This window comes from Rana temporaria, chromosome 1, assembly GCF_905171775.1.
Source record: "Rana temporaria chromosome 1, aRanTem1.1, whole genome shotgun sequence".
Taxonomy (NCBI): domain Eukaryota; kingdom Metazoa; phylum Chordata; class Amphibia; order Anura; family Ranidae; genus Rana; species Rana temporaria.
Window position 1 is genome coordinate 395,089,676 of NC_053489.1, and position 19,652 is coordinate 395,109,327.

The 19,652-nt window shown below is 44.9% G+C and overlaps 1 protein-coding gene across 3 annotated transcripts in view; it reads left to right on the top strand.

Annotated features, from left to right (window-relative positions):
* Positions 1-536: 536 nt before the first annotated feature.
* Positions 537-19,652, top strand: part of LOC120913054 (kelch-like ECH-associated protein 1A) — a 45,605-nt gene continuing 26,489 nt past the window's right edge. For 2 of the 3 annotated variants that reach the window (XM_040322739.1, XM_040322755.1), the window contains exons 1-2: positions 8,043-8,552; positions 12,318-12,986. In XM_040322739.1, the coding sequence (XP_040178673.1) occupies positions 12,423-12,986 (564 nt within the window). In that variant the 5' untranslated portion in view covers positions 8,043-8,552; positions 12,318-12,422. Of the gene's footprint in view, positions 657-8,042; positions 8,553-12,317; positions 12,987-19,652 lie in introns of those variants that run through there. The other variant, XM_040322747.1, reaches the window with a different exon arrangement.

The following is a 19,652-nucleotide window of genomic DNA, read 5'->3' on the forward strand; positions in this document are numbered from 1 at the left end:
TGGAATGACGGATGCATGCGAATAGTGGCAGCTGCTTAGCCTGTATAAAGAATCGCCAGGTTGACGGAGGCATCACTTTTCATGTAACTGCACACCAGTTAATTACCTGTAATTAGGGATGGGTGTCCCAAGCGCAGACGCGATCAGATGTGTCCTCCTGTAGGTAGCAGTATAACCAGAAGGTTGAAGATGTTTTGTATCCCTCAATGTACTCCAAGAATAGGTTTTTATGATGAGTAAATAAATCCTATATTTATATTTTATATTCATAATGTGCAATAAAATTATTTTAATTTGCACACACAATTTCAATGTTTATGATTCATTATCAACTTTTTTTATTCAAAAGCTAGCATTACTAAATTAGGTATTGCATTAGTTAGCAAGCACATTACCATGAGCAGTGCAGACACTATAATTTTTGCCAGCTTCTCGGTGGTTGCCTGGAGATTAACTATTTTCAGTAACATTTGCACTCGTTCTGAAAACTGTCGAGTCATTGCTGTAATTCTCATCAGAAGAATGAGGGTAGTAAAGTGCTGTTGATAGCTGTGAACCCAAACCACCTCTTACTGGAGAATGAGCGGGAGGGAGAAGAAAGCAAAGCTCACAAAAGTATTCAGGCAGGGCTATTCAAGCTTTTCTTTGCAACTAAGGTATTTAAAAACTATAAGTATTATTGTCATGCGTAGGTGGAGAGATAGGGACACTTAAAGCATAATTCCATGTTTCTGACACATTGGGTGGATTTACTAAAGGCGAATAGACTGTGCAGCTGCACTTGTTTTCTTAAGTAAATGTAAATGTGTCAAAGCCTCATTTTGTGCAGCATACCTAATCAGAAGCAAGGAAAAAATGTTGCTTGTACATTATTGGATGATGGAAATTAGTAGAGTTTCACCACATTTTCTAAGCTCTGAGCAAAATAGTGTAACTATTCTATATATACTGTAGATCTATATAGAAAACTATATTTATATAGATCTATATGTAGCGGTACTCCCGAAGGAGCTGCTGGTTTGTTTTGGGTGGCATGTTACCTCGTGTGTCTCCGCTGTCTAGGTGTGTCTGATGAAAGTTGAAGCAAAGGGAATGTCCACACGGCAGGTGTCTTTTCTGTGCTCTTTATTACCCAGAACAGTAAAACTTGGTGAGGAATGTAGAGATAGTAGAAATGAGGAATAACAGATTCAGGCGTAAATAATAGGGAAACAGTCCTGCTTCCAACGACAACTCCTTTTCTCCACCACTCCAGCCGGAATGGGTATAATGCACATGGACATGCCTCTCTCACACGCCTGGCAGCCAGAGCGTCACTCGGAACTCGGGCACAAGTCTCTGCCACAGACCCTCCCTTTGGCTGCAACAATAGAAATTCGACACCCAGGTCTCCTTCAGGTAGTTCACTAGGTTACTGGCTGATAGGCGACCGACGTCCAGCCTCTCAGCACCCGGTTACCTTGGTCCCCGGTGGATGGTCAGAACCCTCCTGGAACACCAGCCTATCTTGGTAATCCTCAAGCAGACTCTCCACCGATCAGCTTCCTCTCTCACAGGACCAACGCCTGGGACTCCTTTTAGATTTGGGACCCAGTCGATCACTAGGCCCCAGCCACAGCTCAAATGCTCCAGGCCAACACGGTCCCGGAACATGGAACACTGTGTAGCACGCACGCCCTGACCTGGAAGGCCATCTTGCCGGGGCGCCGTGGTATGGCCACCCCAAAGGTGGGCGCCACACGTGAAGAAGAATTCCCCAGCAAAATGGCGTCCGCCCCATAAATACCCCCTCCCAGCATGCCCAGCGAGGAAATCCCCTCCTGATAGGAGAAAGCATCCAAATCTCTGACTCCACTGCTGCCACCTGTCGACCTGGTGTGAGATCAGCACCCCAGGAACGACAGAACGAGCCCACAGCACAGCCAAAGCTGAGACAGAAGCCTTAAATTTGAATCAATCAGCATGGTTAGAGTCACTTAACTCTCTGACCCCTCTAAATTTACACTAGCACCGGTTCTGGAAAGAAACCCGGCGCTACACATATATAGATATATATATCTACTGTATATACATATATATATATATATATATATATATATTAGTGCTGTCAATTAAACGCGCTATTAACGGCGTTAACGCAAACCCACGTTAACGCCGTCAATTTTTTTATCGCGCGATTAACGAGGCGGCGTTCGGGGGTTATACCGGGATGATGCCTGCAGCCGCAGGCATCATCCCGGTACCGTTGTTTAGAGCGGGCGATCGGCTATCCAAACATAACAACCGATGCGGCTAAAAGCCGCTCGGTTGTTATGCCGGAGGAGCGGGAGGGGACATCCCCCCCCTCCCGCCGCCTTTCGCCGCTCTGACCGGGCCTCCAGTCCCACCGGGAGACCCGATCCTCCATCCGGCGCCTTCTGTGTCCAGGCGGAGACTGACACTAAGCCGTAAGCGGCTTTGATTCAGTCTCCGCATTGAAACCACGGAAGCGACGTCATGACGTCACTTCCCGGTTTCTCGGCTGCCAATGGCGCCGGATTTAAAAAAGTACACAGTATTCAGAATCGCCGTTTTCGGCGATCTGAATACTTTGAAGTGCAAAGGAGGGCTCGGAGGTCTTTTAGACCCCCGATCCCTCCATAAAGAGTACCTGTCACCACCTATTGCTGTCACAAGGGATGTTTACATTCCTTGTGACAGCAATAAAAGTGATCAAAATGTAAAAAAATTAAAAAAACACAATTTAATATTATAAAAAAATAAAAAATAAATAAGAAAACAAAAAAAAAATTTTAATCGCTTGACAGCACTAATATATATATATATATATATATATATATATATAAACAAACATTTACTTACTTCCACTGTGCAGTTTGTTTTGCACAGAGTGGCCCCGATCCTGCTGTTCTGGGGTTCCACGGCGGTTGTCTCGGCTCCTCCCCGCTAAAGCTAACCCCCTCCTGTGTCATTCACTTGGCGTCCATAGACGGCAAGTGTATGACTCGGTCCTGCCCCCCCGGCTGCAGCGTTATTGGATGTGAGTGACAGCAGTGGGTGCCAATGGCTGCGCTGCTATCAATCTATCCAATCAACGGCCAGACTCAGTGGAGAAGAGGACGCCGGGGGACGTGTACAGCAGATGAACAAACTCAGGTAAGTAAAACGGGGGAGCTGGGGGGCCCATGACAGCGAGGTGTTTTTTCACCTTAATAGATAGGATGCATTAAGGTGAAAAAACACAAACCTTTACAACCCCTTTAATGTATGTAGAAAATTCCAGATACAGAAAAGCCCGGAGCAATAGAATGCAATGGCATATGCGCAGGGCGGACATGACGGGGTTAACAGGGGAAGTGAAAAGTTAGAGGAGTTTCTGAAATGAATTCAGTGGGAGGGGTTGAGAGGCTTATAAAAGCTGGCCCCTCCCTATCCTAGCAAGCACTTCCCGGGGGAAATTTTCAGCATGTCTGGCATGGAGCAGCTCCTGGCTCAGCTCAGGGATCAGGCCCAGGTTCGAGGGGAGGATTGGCTGCAAGGGGTGCTCGGTCCCGTCCTGCTACAACCGGAGGGGGAGATCCAGGCTGCGGTTCCCACTCCCAGCAGGGCCCGGAGGTCCAGGCCTCCGGAGCGCTTTGCACCAGAGCGCTCCGGGGCCTCCACAAGGTGGGGGGGAGCGGATCGGGCGATCGATCGGGTCCCCCGGCCAAGCGATCGGCGGTGGGAGCGGCGGGGAGTCCTGTGCGGATCCCTGGCCAACAAGGCGCGGTTTCTGAGGGGCGGGGTGAGGGCTCGGGTGCGGTGCTGTGGCCTAGTAGGTCACGTGCCCAAGAAGGACCCCAATAAGTTTTGCCTCATTCACCACCTTTCCTTTCCCATGGGCGGGTCGGTTAACGATGCGATTGATCAATCGATGTGTTCGGTGACGTATACGTCTCTTGATGCCGCCGTGGGATGGGTTCGGAGGCATTAAGTCCCCGAGACATTTTGTTAGTTTGTCCAAAGAGCACAGGGACGATTTGAAGGTGTGGCACACCTTTCTGGGTTCCTTCAATGGTCGGGCGCTGTGGATGGCGGGCCCGGTGAGTAATTTTGATCTTGAGTTGTTTACGGATGCTGCAGGCTCTTTCGGTTTTGGGGCGTTTTTTCAGGGCCGTTGGAGCGCGGGCCCGTGGCCGAGTTCATGGGTGGAGGCTGGTTTCACGAAGAACCTGGTGCTGCTGGAACTTTTTCCAGTGGTTCTGGCGGTGGAATTGTGGGGTGCGTCTTTCAGGGATCTGAAAGTGCATTACCGCTGTGACAACATGGGTGTAGTACAGGTGATTAACAAGTTTTCAGCGTCTTCTCCTCTGGTTATAAAGCTTCTGCAGCATTTGGTTTTGCGTTGTTTACAACTTAATATCTTTCTGTACGCGGTGCACATCCCGGGGGTTGATAATGTGGTTGCTGATGCTTTGTCTCGCTTCCAGTGGGACAGGTTTCGGGAGCTGGCACCGACGGCGGAGGAACAAGGCATTCTGTGCCCCGAATGGTTGTGGGAGGTGGCGTTCACCTCCTAGAGGGATGGATACGGAAGTCTTTGAGCTCGGGCACCTGGTCATCCTATGCGAAGGTATGGCAAGCATGGCTGGATTTTGTACGAGAGTCGGGTGAGGAGCCGGTGGGTGGTCAGGTGCGTTGGCTCTTGTTCTGTTATATCGGTAAGTTGCTTGAGGTCGGTGTGTCGGTGGCGAAGGTCAATAACCCTTTGGCTGGTTTGGCATTTTTGTTTAAAATGCAGGGACAGACTGACTTCACTAAAGATTTTTTGGTTCGCCAAGCAATGAAAGGATACAGGAAGACGGTGGTACGCCGGGACACTAGGAGACCGTTGACGTTCGAGATTCTGGGGGGCATTGTGGAACAGCTGCTTGGGGTTTGCACTTCAGCTTATAAGGTCACCTTGTTTAAGGTGGCGTTTTTGTTGGCATTTTTTGGGGCCTTTCGCATTGGGGAGTTGGTCAGCCCTTCCAAGAAGGTTCGAGGGGGCATTGGTTTCCATGAGGTGGTGTGTGGTGATGATGAGTTGCGGTTGTTTTGGAGCAGGTCTAAGACAGATCAAGCGGGTAGGGGGCGATCGGTGCAGGTTTTCTCTATCCTGGGTTCTGAGTTATGCCAGGTTCGGGCGGTGGGTGTTTATTTGCGGTTGCGGCCGAATTCAGTGGGGTCGTTTTTGATACATTTGGATGGTTCTCTCCGGTCTCGTTTTCAATTTGTGGAGGTTTTTATGTTTTGGGGTGTTTGGGGTTGATTGGTATGGAATTTTCCTCGCACTCTTTCTGTATAGGGGCAGCAACTGAGGCCGCCAGGGCGGGTATGGGTGAAGAGGTGGTAAGACGTATTGGGCGGTGGGAATCCAGGAGGTTTTTGTTATATGTCCGTCCTCACTTAGTTGTGGGATTGTGAGTGGTGGGGGGCTGGACTCTGGTGTGGGGTGCATGTCCTTTTGCATTGGGTGATCTGTTGTCTCGGTGCCCGTTTTTCCTGTTTTTTTTTTCTTCTTTATTTTTCCGGTGATGTGCCGGGACTGGTCTGGATCTTGGGCCACTCATATGTGTGCTGGGGGGCTCGGAGAGGTGATGTCAGACCTGGGGGTAGGCAGTTGGGTTTGTCCAGACAGGAGGCCTGTGTGCGATGGTTGGGGGTCCCGGGTATGTTGTGGGGGAGGATGTTTTCGGAAGTACAGCGGTTTGCACAGAGGGATAGGCCGCCTGACGTTTTGGTATTACACGTTGGCGGTAACGATTTGGGTATCAGGTCCATGATGGACATCATGCACGATATCAAAATTGATGTTGAACGACTGATGTTTGAGTTCCCGGATACGGTCATAGTCTGGTTGGACATCGTGGCGAGGACGACTTGGAGAATGGCTAGGTCTGTGGAGGGAATTAACAGGGCTAGAACAAAGATCAACGATGTGATCAGTAAATTTATGGTGGAAAAAGGGGGTCTGGCGATTAGACACCGGGAATTGGAACAGGACACGTGGAGGTATCTGAGGAGTGATGGGGTCCACTTAACTGATGTGGGAATTGATCTGTGGGTGTTGGGGTTGGAAGATGGAGTGCAGAGAGCCCTTTGAGTTTGGAGGGGCGCCCAAGGGTAAGGAGTTTCCCCTTGGGTGCTGTGGCAGGTGTTGGTCTTGGCAGGAAAGGAAAGATATGGCAGAAGGAGGAGTTTTGGGGACCCATCGTTGCTATGGGTCCCGATAATGGTTTCCAGCTAACGGAGGTTAGCTGGGAAGTGATAATGGGGCACTGCGGTCTGTGGCTGTCTCCGGGCCAGTTTTGCGGCAGGAGGCCTATCATACACTGTTAAGTACCGTCAGTGCATTATGGTTTTTCCCCTCTAGGGGTATTGAGTCCCTGCTGAGACCAACACCAAGTTAGATTATGGTTCATATTGAGTTTTATGTTATTTTATGGTATTCTTGTTATTTATGTTGTTATTCTATTTTATACAGAGTTATTTATTTTATATAATTGTTTTAATAAATCAGTCTGCTACGACCTTTTTATAACTCCAACACTGGTGTGGTCTCGGTTACTATAGTTAATGGTAAGAGTGGGAGTATAAGGTGTTAAGGGGGATAGTAGTTCCATCTGTTATACAACAGTCATGTACCTTTTGGCTTTTCAAACCTATTTATTAGAGCAGGCTTCATTCACATGGCGGTATTGAACACATCTGTATTGTTTTCAAAGGTAAAACACTCAAAAAGGCGCATAAACATTCACTGCTTTCATATCCATATATGAATGTATACATGTATGCCAGATGCAGGTATAAGGAGAAAAAAAAGTATAATTTTACTGATTGTTATGCAGGATTATTTGTGCTACAAAAAAAGTGTTCATTCACACACGTCAGTCCCGACTTCAAGGGCGATTTCAGAGACATCTTTGCGGGTTGCTGCACAGATGTCTATAGAAATCGCACCCCAAAGTCACCAAAAGTTGTACAGAAACTACTTTTGGGAATCGATGTGGCGCAGCACCGATTTGGACGGCGCCATTGCCGGCAGTTACCGCCGATTTGGCATGCGATTTGACATGTCAAATCGCTTGACAAATCGCTCCAGTGTGAACCAGAGCTAAGTTATAGCACTCTGCGGTAATAAACAACTTTTGTGTGTGTGTGTTTTTTCTTTTCCTCAGAACACAGCAATTCAATCCAGGTGCTTTAAAGCGGAGGTTCACCGAAAAAACAAGTATATAACATTACATTCAGTATACCTCAAACATGTACAGTATGCCTTTTTTTTGGGGGGGCGGGTGTACATACGGTATTATCTGTGTTTTCCTCCCGGCTTCCGGGTACTCGCTCCCGCGGGAGTGGGCGTTCCTGTGCAGTTCCGCAACGTCATCTGGGACTTCGCCCATATGATTGACGTGCCTGAGAAAAACTCCCCCCGGCGGATAAGGCGCGTCACGACTTTCCGAAAGTAGCCGAACCGCGAGTCGGCTCTATACGGCGCCTGCGCACCGACTAGGAGCCGTGTAGAGCTGACTGCGCAGGCGCCGTATAGAGCCGACTCGTGGTTCGGCTACTTTCAGCTACCGCGGGAGCGAGTACCCGGAAGCCGGGAGGAAAATACCGATAATACCATATGTACACCCCAGAAAAAAAAAAGGGCATACTGTACATGTTTGAGGTATACTGAATGTAATGTTATATACTTGTTTTTTGGGTGAACCTCCGCTTTAATTAGAAGCATAATAGAGTTCAATTGAAAGTAACCTTTGTCTTTTAGTTTTCCCATAGCAAGTTAGAATATCTGAAGCTTTATTTAAATTGAATTTAGTGTACATGTTAGAATAAACAAAAACAAAAAATGTAATAGAAGAAATGGTACAATGTATATGCTCCTCCTAAAACACGCATAGGATAGCGTTATGATAGCTTGTGCAACTATGTGCATATGCTCATCAACAAAGGTTCCTTTCAGACTGCCAAATGCAAGACATGGGTTAAACAGACGGTAACTCCTATTTTGCATATGAACATAGCATTGCAATGATTCACTAGTAGGTTAGCTTGGTGTGAATGACAATGCAGTAACTGAGGGACTTTATAGACTTGCTAAGCAACATCAGTATGAAAACTGAACTAGAACTGCTGGACATTGCTAGAACAAGCAAAAGCTTTTGGCCTTTGGTCTCCTTTACGGGCACTGGCAGATCAGATAAATTAGGCTTCTGATTATTAGATAGAAAACGCAAGTGACAAGAATGTGGGCTGAGCTTGAATTAGCTGCAGCTTCAGGTTTCCTTTTTATAACCTGAATGCATTTATTTCTTTATTTCTTGGAGGTTTGGATTTCTGAATTCTACATAAGTTGCTGTTACGTCACCATAGGAAGTAACTGGATAGTGACAAGTGAAGATCAATTGCATTCCAGCCATGGCTTAAATTCAAACATAACAATCTGAAGAAATGGAGGTGAAAGCATTGTTACAGACGTGCAAAGGCGAGTTGAATATTTCAGCACCCAGGAACTGCAAGATCAGGTATGTGAAATACTGCTTTGTCTCTGCTTAACCACTTATTCTGTAAAAATAATCCTGTACTAATATTTTAGTACAAAATGTATAAAATGTTTATATATTCTTTCAATATAATAAATTTACATTCGCTGTAAACAAAAGAATGGACTAGTGGGTGTCAAGGGTTAACAACTGGCTGGAGGTGACCCAATATGTGCTTGGGGTACCAGCCTGCCTGTTGCACATTTCATGACAGAGAGGGCCTTCATTGCAGAAGGGAGGCTTTTGTGACAGACCCACTGCTGATGTTACTGATACAATCAATACACTGATATACACTCATCGCCCTCTTTATTAGGTACAGCTTGCTAGTACCGGGTGGAGCCCCTTTTGCCTTCAGAACTGCCTCAACTTATCATGACATAGATTCAATAAGGTGTTGGAAACATTGCTCAGAGAATTTGGTCCATATTGACATGATAGCATCATGCAGATGCTGCAGATTTGTCGGCTGCACATCCCAAAGGTGCTCTATTGGATTGAGATCTGGTGACTGTGGGGGTTATTGGAGTACAGTGACCTCATTGTCTTGTTCAAGAAACCAGGCTGATATGATTTGAGTTTTGTGACATGGTGCATTATCCTGCTAGAAGTAGCCATTAGAAGATGGGTACACTGTAGACATGGTCAGCAACAGGGGTCAAGTCCTGGGAAAAAAAGTGTGGGAACTCACCCAAGATTCCCCACACCCCCACCTCAAAAATAAAAACGTGCGTGTGTGTGTATGTATATGTGTGTGTGTGTGTGTATATATATATATATATATATATATATATATATATATATATATATATATATACATACCGTGTTTCCCCGAAAATAAGACCGGGTCTTATATTAATTTTAGTCACCAAAAACACACTAGGTCTTATTTTCAGGGTAGGGCTTATTTATTTATGGTATAAACAACAAAACAAGTTTGTCGCCAAAGACTGGAAAAGTAATTATACAATAAAAAATCGAGAAAATAAATCGATGGTTGGCTGCAATAATTAGAAGATTCTGCCAGGCATTGATCAGCAGCTAAATGGTGTGACACATCGGGAGTCATGTGAAAATGGTGAGCAGAACAAAAAACCGCTCACTCCTCAGTACCCATCAAATGCAGCCTGATCAGTGCCCATCAAATGCAGCCTTACCAGTGCCCATCAAATACAGCATTGCCAGTGCCCAGTTAAGCAGCTTTACCAGTGCCCATCAATGCAGCCTGATCAGTGCCCATCAAATGCAGCCTGAATCAGTGCCCAGTAATGCAGCCTTACCAGTGCCCATCAAATACAGCATTGCCAGTGCCCAGTAAAGCAGCCTTACCAGTGCCCATTAAATGCAGACTGATCAGTGCCTATCAATGCAGCCTGATCCATGCCCATCAATGCAGCCTGATCAGTGCCCATCAAATTCAGCCTTACCAGTGCCCATCAAATGCAGCTTGATCAGTGCCCATAAATGCAGCCTGATCAGCGCCCAACAATGCAGTCTTGCCAGTGCCCAGCAATGCAGCCTTACCAGTTCCCATCAAATTCAGCCTGATCTGTGCCCATCAAATGCAGCTTCATCAGTGCCCATCAATGCAGCCTGATCAGTGCCCATACGGCCTTACCAGTGTCCATTAATGCAGTGTTACCAGTGCCTATCAAATGCAGCCCGATCAGTGCACAGCAATGCAGCCTGATCTGTGTCTAACAATGAAGCCTGTCATGTGTCTGGATCTGGGATTTGAATATTGCAGCGCGACCCCATCCTCCCCTCCCTCGGTCCGCCGCCTCCTCCTCCTCCAGTGGCCGCTGTAACAAAGTCCCGGCTCCTATAATTCCCATCACACTGATTCAATTTGCCATTGGATCAGTGTTCCCCCTATCAGGGCCGATCCTAGGGTCACAGACGCCTGGGTGCAGAAATATTTCTGGTGCCCCACACCTCCAAGAAGACTACTTGCCTTGCTAAAGAAGCTAAGGGTAAAGGTGATGGACTGGCCAAGCATGTCTCCAGACCTAAACTCTATTTAGCATCTGTGGGGCATCCTCAAATGGAAGGTGGAGGAGCCGCAAGGTCTCTAACATCCACCAGCTCCGTGACGTTGTCATGGAGGAGTGGAAGAGGATACCAGTGGCAACCTGTGAATCTCTGGTGAACTCCATGTCCTAGAGGGTTAAGGCAGTGCTGGAAAATAATGGTGGCCACTCAAAATATTGACACTTTGGGCCCAATTTGGACATTTTCACTTAGGGGTTTGCTCACTTTTTTGTGTTGAGTTATTTTTGAGGGGACAGCAAATTTACACAAGTTGTACTCTCACTCCTTTACATTGTAGCAAAGTGTCATTTCTTCAGTGTTGTCACATGAAAAGATATAATCAAATATTTACAAAAATGTCAGGGGTGTACTCACTTTTGTTATACTGTATATATACAATCGTTTGTAGACTTTATTGTAAACAATATATACTGATTTGGCTTATTTTTACCAAAGAAATGTAGCAGAATATGTTAAAATTTATGAAGAAAGATTATTTATTTGCAAAAAATTTAAAACAGAAATGAAGAAAAAAAAATGTTTTCCCAAAATGTTCAGCATGTTTTAGTTTATATAGCAAAAATATATATATATAATGTGTTTGGTTGAACTGACAATTCATTGCATTTCTATTTAAAAAAAATGCAGTGATTGTCTATGGAGAGCACAGGAAAATCATGCCTCTGGCAGTATCCCCCTCATTGGTCAAGGTTTATGATGGAGGGGGATTGGTTCCCTTCTCTGGGACATCTCCAGTGACATAGGCCGACCAAGGGACCTCTGAAACCTGGAAAGTTAAAATGAGCAAAATTACAATTGATAAAGTATTTTCAAAACAGTGTGGTGTTTTTATTTATGACATCTCTCACCTTCACAAACTGGTGAACTTGTCAGGGACCCCTAAAGCCAGTTCCCTAGATAGGTGACACATAACTTCCCCATGCTGACACCCCCTTAAAAAAACTGAAATGTAATACTTCTGGTGCCAATACTGCATATAAACACAGTTTTAACATTTTGGAGAGATCCTGCTGGCAACTTCTTCTGAAGGCTTATTTTGAGAACTGTGAGGCCCCGTACACACGAGGAGACATGTCCGATGAAAACGGTCTGCGGACCGTTTTTATCGGACATGTCTTCTGGGAGCTTTTGGTCTGATGTGTGTACACACCACCAGACCAAAATCCCGGCGGACAGAGAACGCGGTGACGTAGAAGACACCGAAGTTCTCAAACACGGAAGTGCAATGCTTCCACGCATGCGTCGAATCAATTCGACGCATGCATGGGATTTCGGGACGCTGGTTACACGTCATAACCAGCGGACATGTCCGATTAGGTGGTACTAACCATCGGACATGTCCGACGGACATGTTTCCAGCGGACAAGTTTCTTAGCATGCTAAGAAACTTTTGTCCGCTGGAAACCTGTCCGCTAGGCCGTACACACGGTCGGACATGTCCGCGGAAACTGGTCTGCGGACCAGTTTCAGCGGACATGTTCGGTCGTGTGTACAAGGCCTTAGTAGAGATTTGCCTGCTGTTTACCATGTGATATATTCAGTTAATGCACATTGTATTTACAAGTCAGCTACTTTGGGCCTGTTTTATTTGCTGTTTGTAATTTCTATATTATTAATATTTTGTTTGGACATTTTATTTAATATTACCCTTTAGATTTTGTTTTTGCTAATACCTATTTTTTAAATGTTTTAAAGGGCTTGCCAAGTAGTTCTTGAATTTGGACGATGTTCCTATGAAAGCTACGTAAAAAATACAATGCCAAATTTAAAAAAATTCTGAGGAGAACTGTAATCCTAAGAATGTTATGTTCAAGAAAGAAGAAGGCCAGCCTAAAGCACTCAACAACCATTGCTGTCCCTTCTATGAAAGGACATGGCTACCTCGATTACACAATTGAAAATCACGCTTCCAAAGCTTTTGAGAAGATGGATGAACTCAGGAGGGATAACCAGTTGTGTGATGTCCTAATAAAAGTTAACTACAATGGTCAAGAAGAGGACTTCCCTGCACATAGGATTGTACTTGCTTCCTGTAGCCCCTTTTTCAGAGCAATGTTTTCCAATAATTTTCGTGAATGCCAGGCCAAGGAAATCACCATCAAAGACATGTGTCCTTTAGTAATGCAGAGGTTAATAGAATTTGCATACTCATCAAGAATAACAGTTGGGGAGAAGTGTGTCTTGCATGTACTTCTAGCTGCTACGAGATACCAGATGGAAGATGTATCTAAAGCATGCAGTGACTTTCTTGTCAAACACCTGGATGCTAGTAATGTCATTGGGATATCAAACTTTGCAGAGCAAATTGGTTGCATGGAGCTATATAAAGAAGGACGAGAATACATCAATAAGCACTTTAGTGAGGTAAGTTTTTTTTTTTTTATCGTGTAAAATTATCATAAACAATATTATTAGAAATATATTATTTGCCAATATAATTTGTCACACAGCCTTCATGCAGCCTCCTGTGAATTTTTGTGATAATCACTTCCTTACAAGATTGGGGGAAGTCAAGGTTTTTGGAAGGTCACTACGGTCACTGATCTAAATTCAGCTGGTTCAGTTTTCGGTCAGTGTGTGGCACTGAGCCATGCTCAAAAAAGAGTGTAGAGGCATGCCCAATATAGGCCCAGATCCACAGAGAGAGTACGCCGGTGTATCTACTGATACGCCGGCGTACTTTCAAATTTCCTGCGTCGTATCTTTAGTTTGAATCCTCAAACCAAGATACGACAGGCGTACGGATTCGTACGCCTTCGGATCGTAGATGCAATACTTCGGCGTCCGCTGGGTGGAGTTTGCATCGTTTTCCGCATCGGGTATGCAAATTAGCTATTTCCGACAATCTGCGAACGTACGCGCGGCCGTCGCATTCTCTTACGTCGTCTCTAGTCGGCTTTTTCCAGCGTATAGTTAAAGCTGGTATTTTGCGGCGTATAGTTAGACTTGCCATGTTAAGTATGGCATTCATTCCCGCGTTTCATTTGAATTTTGTTTTTTTTGCGTAAGTCGTCCGTGAATCGGGATGGAATATATATATATATATATATATATATATATATATATACAAATAAAATATAATAGACCCAGGTGGAACGGTATGTCCAAACCTCATTTAAGCCTTCGTGTGGACAGTCACCCAGCACTTAATAGGTGTTTCACACCTACACAGTTATAAAACAAATTATTAGAAAAAAGGTCCAAAAATATATCCCTTATGTGATGAAAAACACCTCTAACAAAAATATGTTTTAACAGACTTCAATCTTACAGAACATAAAAAAGACAAGCTGATTAAACTGTATTGGACAATTTAATAAAAACATATGTGTAAAACAGACAGTGTAGTCCACAGACATTATTGCCAATGTATAGCTGAAAAGTGCAATAAAAAATATAATATAAAGTCCACAGGTGATCTTCTTAATAAGAAACATATTCAAATATAAAAGAGTAGGTGATCAGAATGTAAATACGTTCATGATTATGATAAATTTAACGTATAAATGTCAATATAAATATGTATATGTAATTCAAGAAAAATTTAAAAAAATCATCAAATACGGCAAAATCATTCAAATATTAACTACTTAAGGACCAGCCACCGCAGTTGTATTGTGGCAATGTGTGAATAAAATATGTAGAAGAATACACTGGGCCGGATTCAGAAAGCCCGGCGTAAATTTGTGCGGGTGTAGCGTATCTCAGATACGCTACGCCGCCGTAACTTAGTGAGGCAGGTTCTGTATTCAGAAAGAACCTGCGCCCTAAGTTAAGGTGGCGTAGCGTATGTGGTCCGGCGTAAGCCCGCGGAATACAAATTATCCATGGAGTGGGCGTGTTGTATCATAATGAAGGCTGACTCCACGTAAATTACGTTTTTGACTAACGGCGCATGCGCCGTCCGTGAACGTATCCCAGTGCGCATGCTCCAAATTACGTCGCAAATAGTCAATGCTTTCGACGTGAACGTAACTTACGTACAGCCCTATTCGCGAACGACTTAAACAGACGACGCAATCGCCGGAAAATTTGACGCTGGCCCGACGTCCATACTTAACATTGCGTACGCCTCAATAAGCAGGGGTAACTTTACGCCGGAAAAAGGCTTACGTAAACGATGTAAAAAATGCGCCGGGCGCACGTACGTTTCTGAATCGGCGTATCTACCTAATTTACATATTCTACGCGTAAATCTACGGAAGCGCCACCTAGCGGCCAGCGTAAATATGCAACTAAGATACGACGGCGTAAGAGACTTACGTCAGTCGGATCTTAGCCAAATTTCGGCGTATCTTGCTTTCTGAATACAGAAAGAAGATACGCCGGCGCAGCTTAGAATTTTATGCGGCGTATCAATAGATATGTAGAATACAAATTGGCCTAAACTGATGAAGAATTATTTATTTATTTATTTATTTAACATTTGGGGGGGGGGGGGTATTTATTATATTATTTATTATAGCAAAAATATATTTATTTTTTTCAAAATTTACATATTTTTTTTGTTTATAGTGCAAAAAATAAAAACCTCTATTTGTGTGTCAACTTTGTTTGGGTACAGCGGCGCAATTGTCAGTTAAAGCTATACAGTGCCCTATCGCACAAAAAATGCCTGGTCGTTAAGGGAGAAAATCTTCCGGTCCTTAACCACTTCCATGCAGAGCATTTTCACCCCCTTCCTGCCCAGACCAATTTTTAGTTTTCAGCGCTGTCGCGCTTTGAATAACAATTGTGCGGTCATGCAACACCGTACCCAAATGAAATCTTTATGTTTTTTTCCCCACAAATAGAGCTTTCGTTTGGGGGTATTTGATCACCTCTGCGGTTTTTATTTTTTGCGCTATAAACAAAGAAGAGCGACAATTTTTTAAAAAACACAATGTTTTTTACTTTTTGACTTAATAAATATCAAATTTTTTTTTAAAGAAAACGATTTTTTCCCTCAGCTTAGGCCGATGCGTATTCTTCTACATATTTTTGGTAAATAAGCGTTTATTGATTGGTTTACGCAAAAGTTATAGTGTCTACAAAATAGGGGATAGTTTTATGGCATTTTTTTTTTTTTTACTAGTAATGGCAGCGATCTGCGTTTTTTTTATTTTGACCGTGACATTGCGGCGGACATATCGGACACTTTTGACACGTTTTTGGGACCATTCACATTTATACAGCGATTAGTGCTATAAAACTGTACTGATTAATGTGTAAATGTGACTGGCAGGGAAAGGGTTAACACTAGGGGGCACTGAAGGGGTTAATATGTTCCCTAAAGTGTGTTCTAACTGTAGGGAGGAGGGGACTCATAAGGGGAGGACCGATGTGTGTTCTTCTGTACTGGAAACACACATTGGTCTCCTCACCGCTGACAGGACATGGATCTGTGTGTTTACACACACAGATCCATGGTTCTGCCGTGATTGCGGGCAATCGTGGGTGCCCGGCGGACATCGTGGCACGTGCACTGGGTCCCGAGCAATGCGCCCCCTAGCCGCCCAGGGAAGCCAAGGATGTCATATGACGTCCACCCAGAGGGAGGGAGGGAGGGTTTCCGCCGACGTCATTTTACAATGACTCGGTAGGGAAGGGGTTAAGTGGTTAAAAAAAAAACAAATAAAAAAATGATCAGGGGCAGGGACGTGGGGGGATGCAGTTCGGCACCTCCAACACTCAATTTATTTAATGGCAAGGGGTGCAGGGGTGTACTGAAAAGTCCATTGATGGTGGCTGCTGGGGGATCTGATGTTGAGGAAGAACAAAAAGAATAGCTCCCCCTATGGTGGGACTTTGATAGGCCAAACAATGATGTGTATAAAAATGTTTTAATAAGAAATAGTACACATTATTACAAAATGAATAAAACATGCATCAAACAACCAGTGTGCATGTATGGAACAGATATACATAAACAATACAAAAAACAGCACATATACCACAATGTATACCACAATGTATGACAAAAACAAAACTCTACTAGAATGATGGTTCCCAAGTGCCCGTCACGTTTCTGGTATTAGACCATCATCAGGGGTCACAGATGGGAAGCAGTGTAATCGTGGTTCTTTTTAGCATGATCCGAGTGATTTCATAAATGCAGTTTTTGCGAATGCAAAATGTCTAAAAAGGGTGGGGTTGCATCTGAGCGTCAGTCCAGCCCAAAGATGGGCATAGCAGGGAAAAGGCTAAGAGGACCAAGACCTTTAATATGGTCAACCCTGAGCAGTGGCGTCTCCAGCTTTCATATTTAGGGGGGGCACATGGGGGGACAGGGACAAAAGTAGGGGGGCCAACTATAAAATGCAATTATATATATATATATATATATATATATATATCCTGGGGCCCTTTACTACGATCCCACTATGGGCCCTTTCACATGTTCTGCAGTGAGCTCCCTTCCTACTATACTGGGGCCCCCCAGGGTGGCAGAAAACAAGAGATATGTCACCAGCACACCAAGAAAATATAAGGGTCCAAAGCAGTGGGAGAACTATCAGAGTTGCAAAGGTTGCCTTGCCACCGGGCGCTGGTGTTCTGCCACTCTAGGGTTCCCCAGCTGTCCTGTCCCTGCTATTTACAGAGCTGGTCTGGCGTCTGTCTCCTTGGCAATGGCGGCAGTCTATTAGGACCTAGTGCTGGTGACATTATGGGTGCATGCAGGGGAAGGCTGGCACTATTGGTTATAGAGAGCCGAGCCCCCAGCTGGTCACCTAGCAGCAGTAATGCTGTATAACCTTCTCTGTTGACATTTTGATCGGCATGTGATCCAGGTGATGCTCCCAGTCAGATCTAATAAACACAGTATTTATTAGCATCAAGAGTACAACCACAAATATATAATCAACCGTATGATCAGCAGCCATGTGGGCTCTATGCCTGTAAACTGTGGGCTTTGATCAATAAAATGACTGATATTTAACATTAGGATTTGACTAAGAGCATCACCTGGATTGCATCCCGATCAGCATGTCAGAGAAGGGTCCACTGCTGCTAAGCAACCTGCAGGGAGCTCAACTGTCTACAACCAATAGAGATGGGCTCGGGTGTGTTTGAAATCCCACATGCCCGATCACGCCAGGAAGCCGACACTCCACAGTGCTAATCAATGTATGGGCTGCCTAAGAGCTAAGACCAGCCATAGACAGTTTAAATCTCAGCTGGTTCAGCAGAAACTGGCTGAGATTTGAACCATTAATGAGCAGATTCTCTTATAATTATCACTAGTGGTTGCTGTATAGCCACTGGTGATAATCACTGTTTGTCGGGAGAATATAATTGCTGGGCAGGAGGGATATTCCCCTGTCACCACTGTCTGTTGATGGGGGAATCATGCAAGTTTCTTTCCTGCAATCTGTGGATGCAGGAAAGAAATTTGCACCGTAAATTATCTGCCTAACTGAAAGTGAAAGTAAATTGTGAATGTTTTGAAAGAACAGGAGAGGGGGAGGGAGACAGATCGGGGGGGACAGAAGGGATGGAGATAATGTAGTTCAGTGATTACAGTGTACTGCAGTCTGCAGTGCATACACTTAAACACGGCCCAGGCTAGAATATCTGGTTGTGTGAGCGCTCGCATTATGCAGTGTCGGCGAGCACAGGGAGGGGGAGGAATTCCCCGCAGAGCTTACTGGGGACGCTCTCCCTCTCAGGGAGCAAAACATCATGCTGTGCACATGGTGGGGCACAGCATGATGTTGGGGGGGTCAGGGCCCCCTCTGGCCCCCCCCTAGGGACGCCTCTGCCCGGGGCCAATTTCTCCGTCTTAGGAGAAATTGTACCAACGAAAGAGATTTTCATTCTCAATGTAGTATCCTAAAGGGGAGATTTTTAGACAAAGGGTATCAGCCCACTGAAATACAAAAATTGCGGGGGGCACATGGTGGGGCACAGCATGATGTTGGGGGGGTCAGGGCTCCCTCTGGCCCCCCCTAGGGACGCCTCTGACCCTGAGGCGTGTCCTGCCCAGGTATAATTCCTTGAATCCCTATTAAGGTCAAAATAGACCCGCCATATCTCTGTGTACAACTTCCTTATGAAGACATGATGTTTTCCCTTGGCACCCTTTTTTTGGTCATTATTCCAGGGATGTGGCCAATACGATTGATCCAAGTGAGATGGTGATCACCTCCTCTCTGTCTAATGTTGAGGAAGGGGTCTATTGTTATTGGGAGGTCTTATGTTGCTTGGATGGATCTACTGTAAAGGGATGGGTATATTGTTGCTAGGGGGTCTTATGTTGCTGGGAGGGATCTACTGTTGTTGCTGGCTGCTGAAGTGTCTATTAATGCTGGTTGTTGGTAGGTCTATTGTTGCTGATGGTGGGACTATTGCTCCTAGGGTAAATCTGTTGTTTTTTTGTTTTTTTTTATTGTTGCTGGATTCTGTTGTTGCTGGGGTGCCTATCGCTCCTGGGGAATCTATTGTTGTTTGGGGGGCTATTGTTGCTGGCTGTAGGAATCTATTTTGCTTTTTATACTATCCTTAACAAATTCCATACTTCTTACTTGTCACCAAAAAATAATACTTGGATTGGTTTTCTCTAAAACAAGGGTGGTACTGGAAGGTGGGTAAGGGGTGGAACCAAGGGACAGTGCTCAGAGGTGGGTAGGGGCGGAGACAAAGGGTGACTTGGAATTGCACCTATTTTTAGAGAAAAGGCCCTCATCAGTGGTAATGCAGCCTTTTTCTTCTTCCCCGCTGGAGGCTACTCCAATCTTGCACCATCCTGCTACTCTAACTACACCGCTGCTTTTCTCCTCCACAGCTCCCTCCATAACCTCAGTTTCCATCTGCACCCCCTCAATCCACTTCATCGTGGACAGTACACCCACACCGGAATGTCCAAAAGCCCAACCCATTCTCATCTGGTCCATTGGCACCCCCAGTTAAACTGACCTGTAAAGATACAGCCTTCCAGCAGTTTACAATTACAACACAACATTACAGACCAACACTACCTATTTCCATTCCAGGTAATACCCGTTCATCACTCTTTTTGACCCAATCACTTGCCAATATCCTACTTTCTGC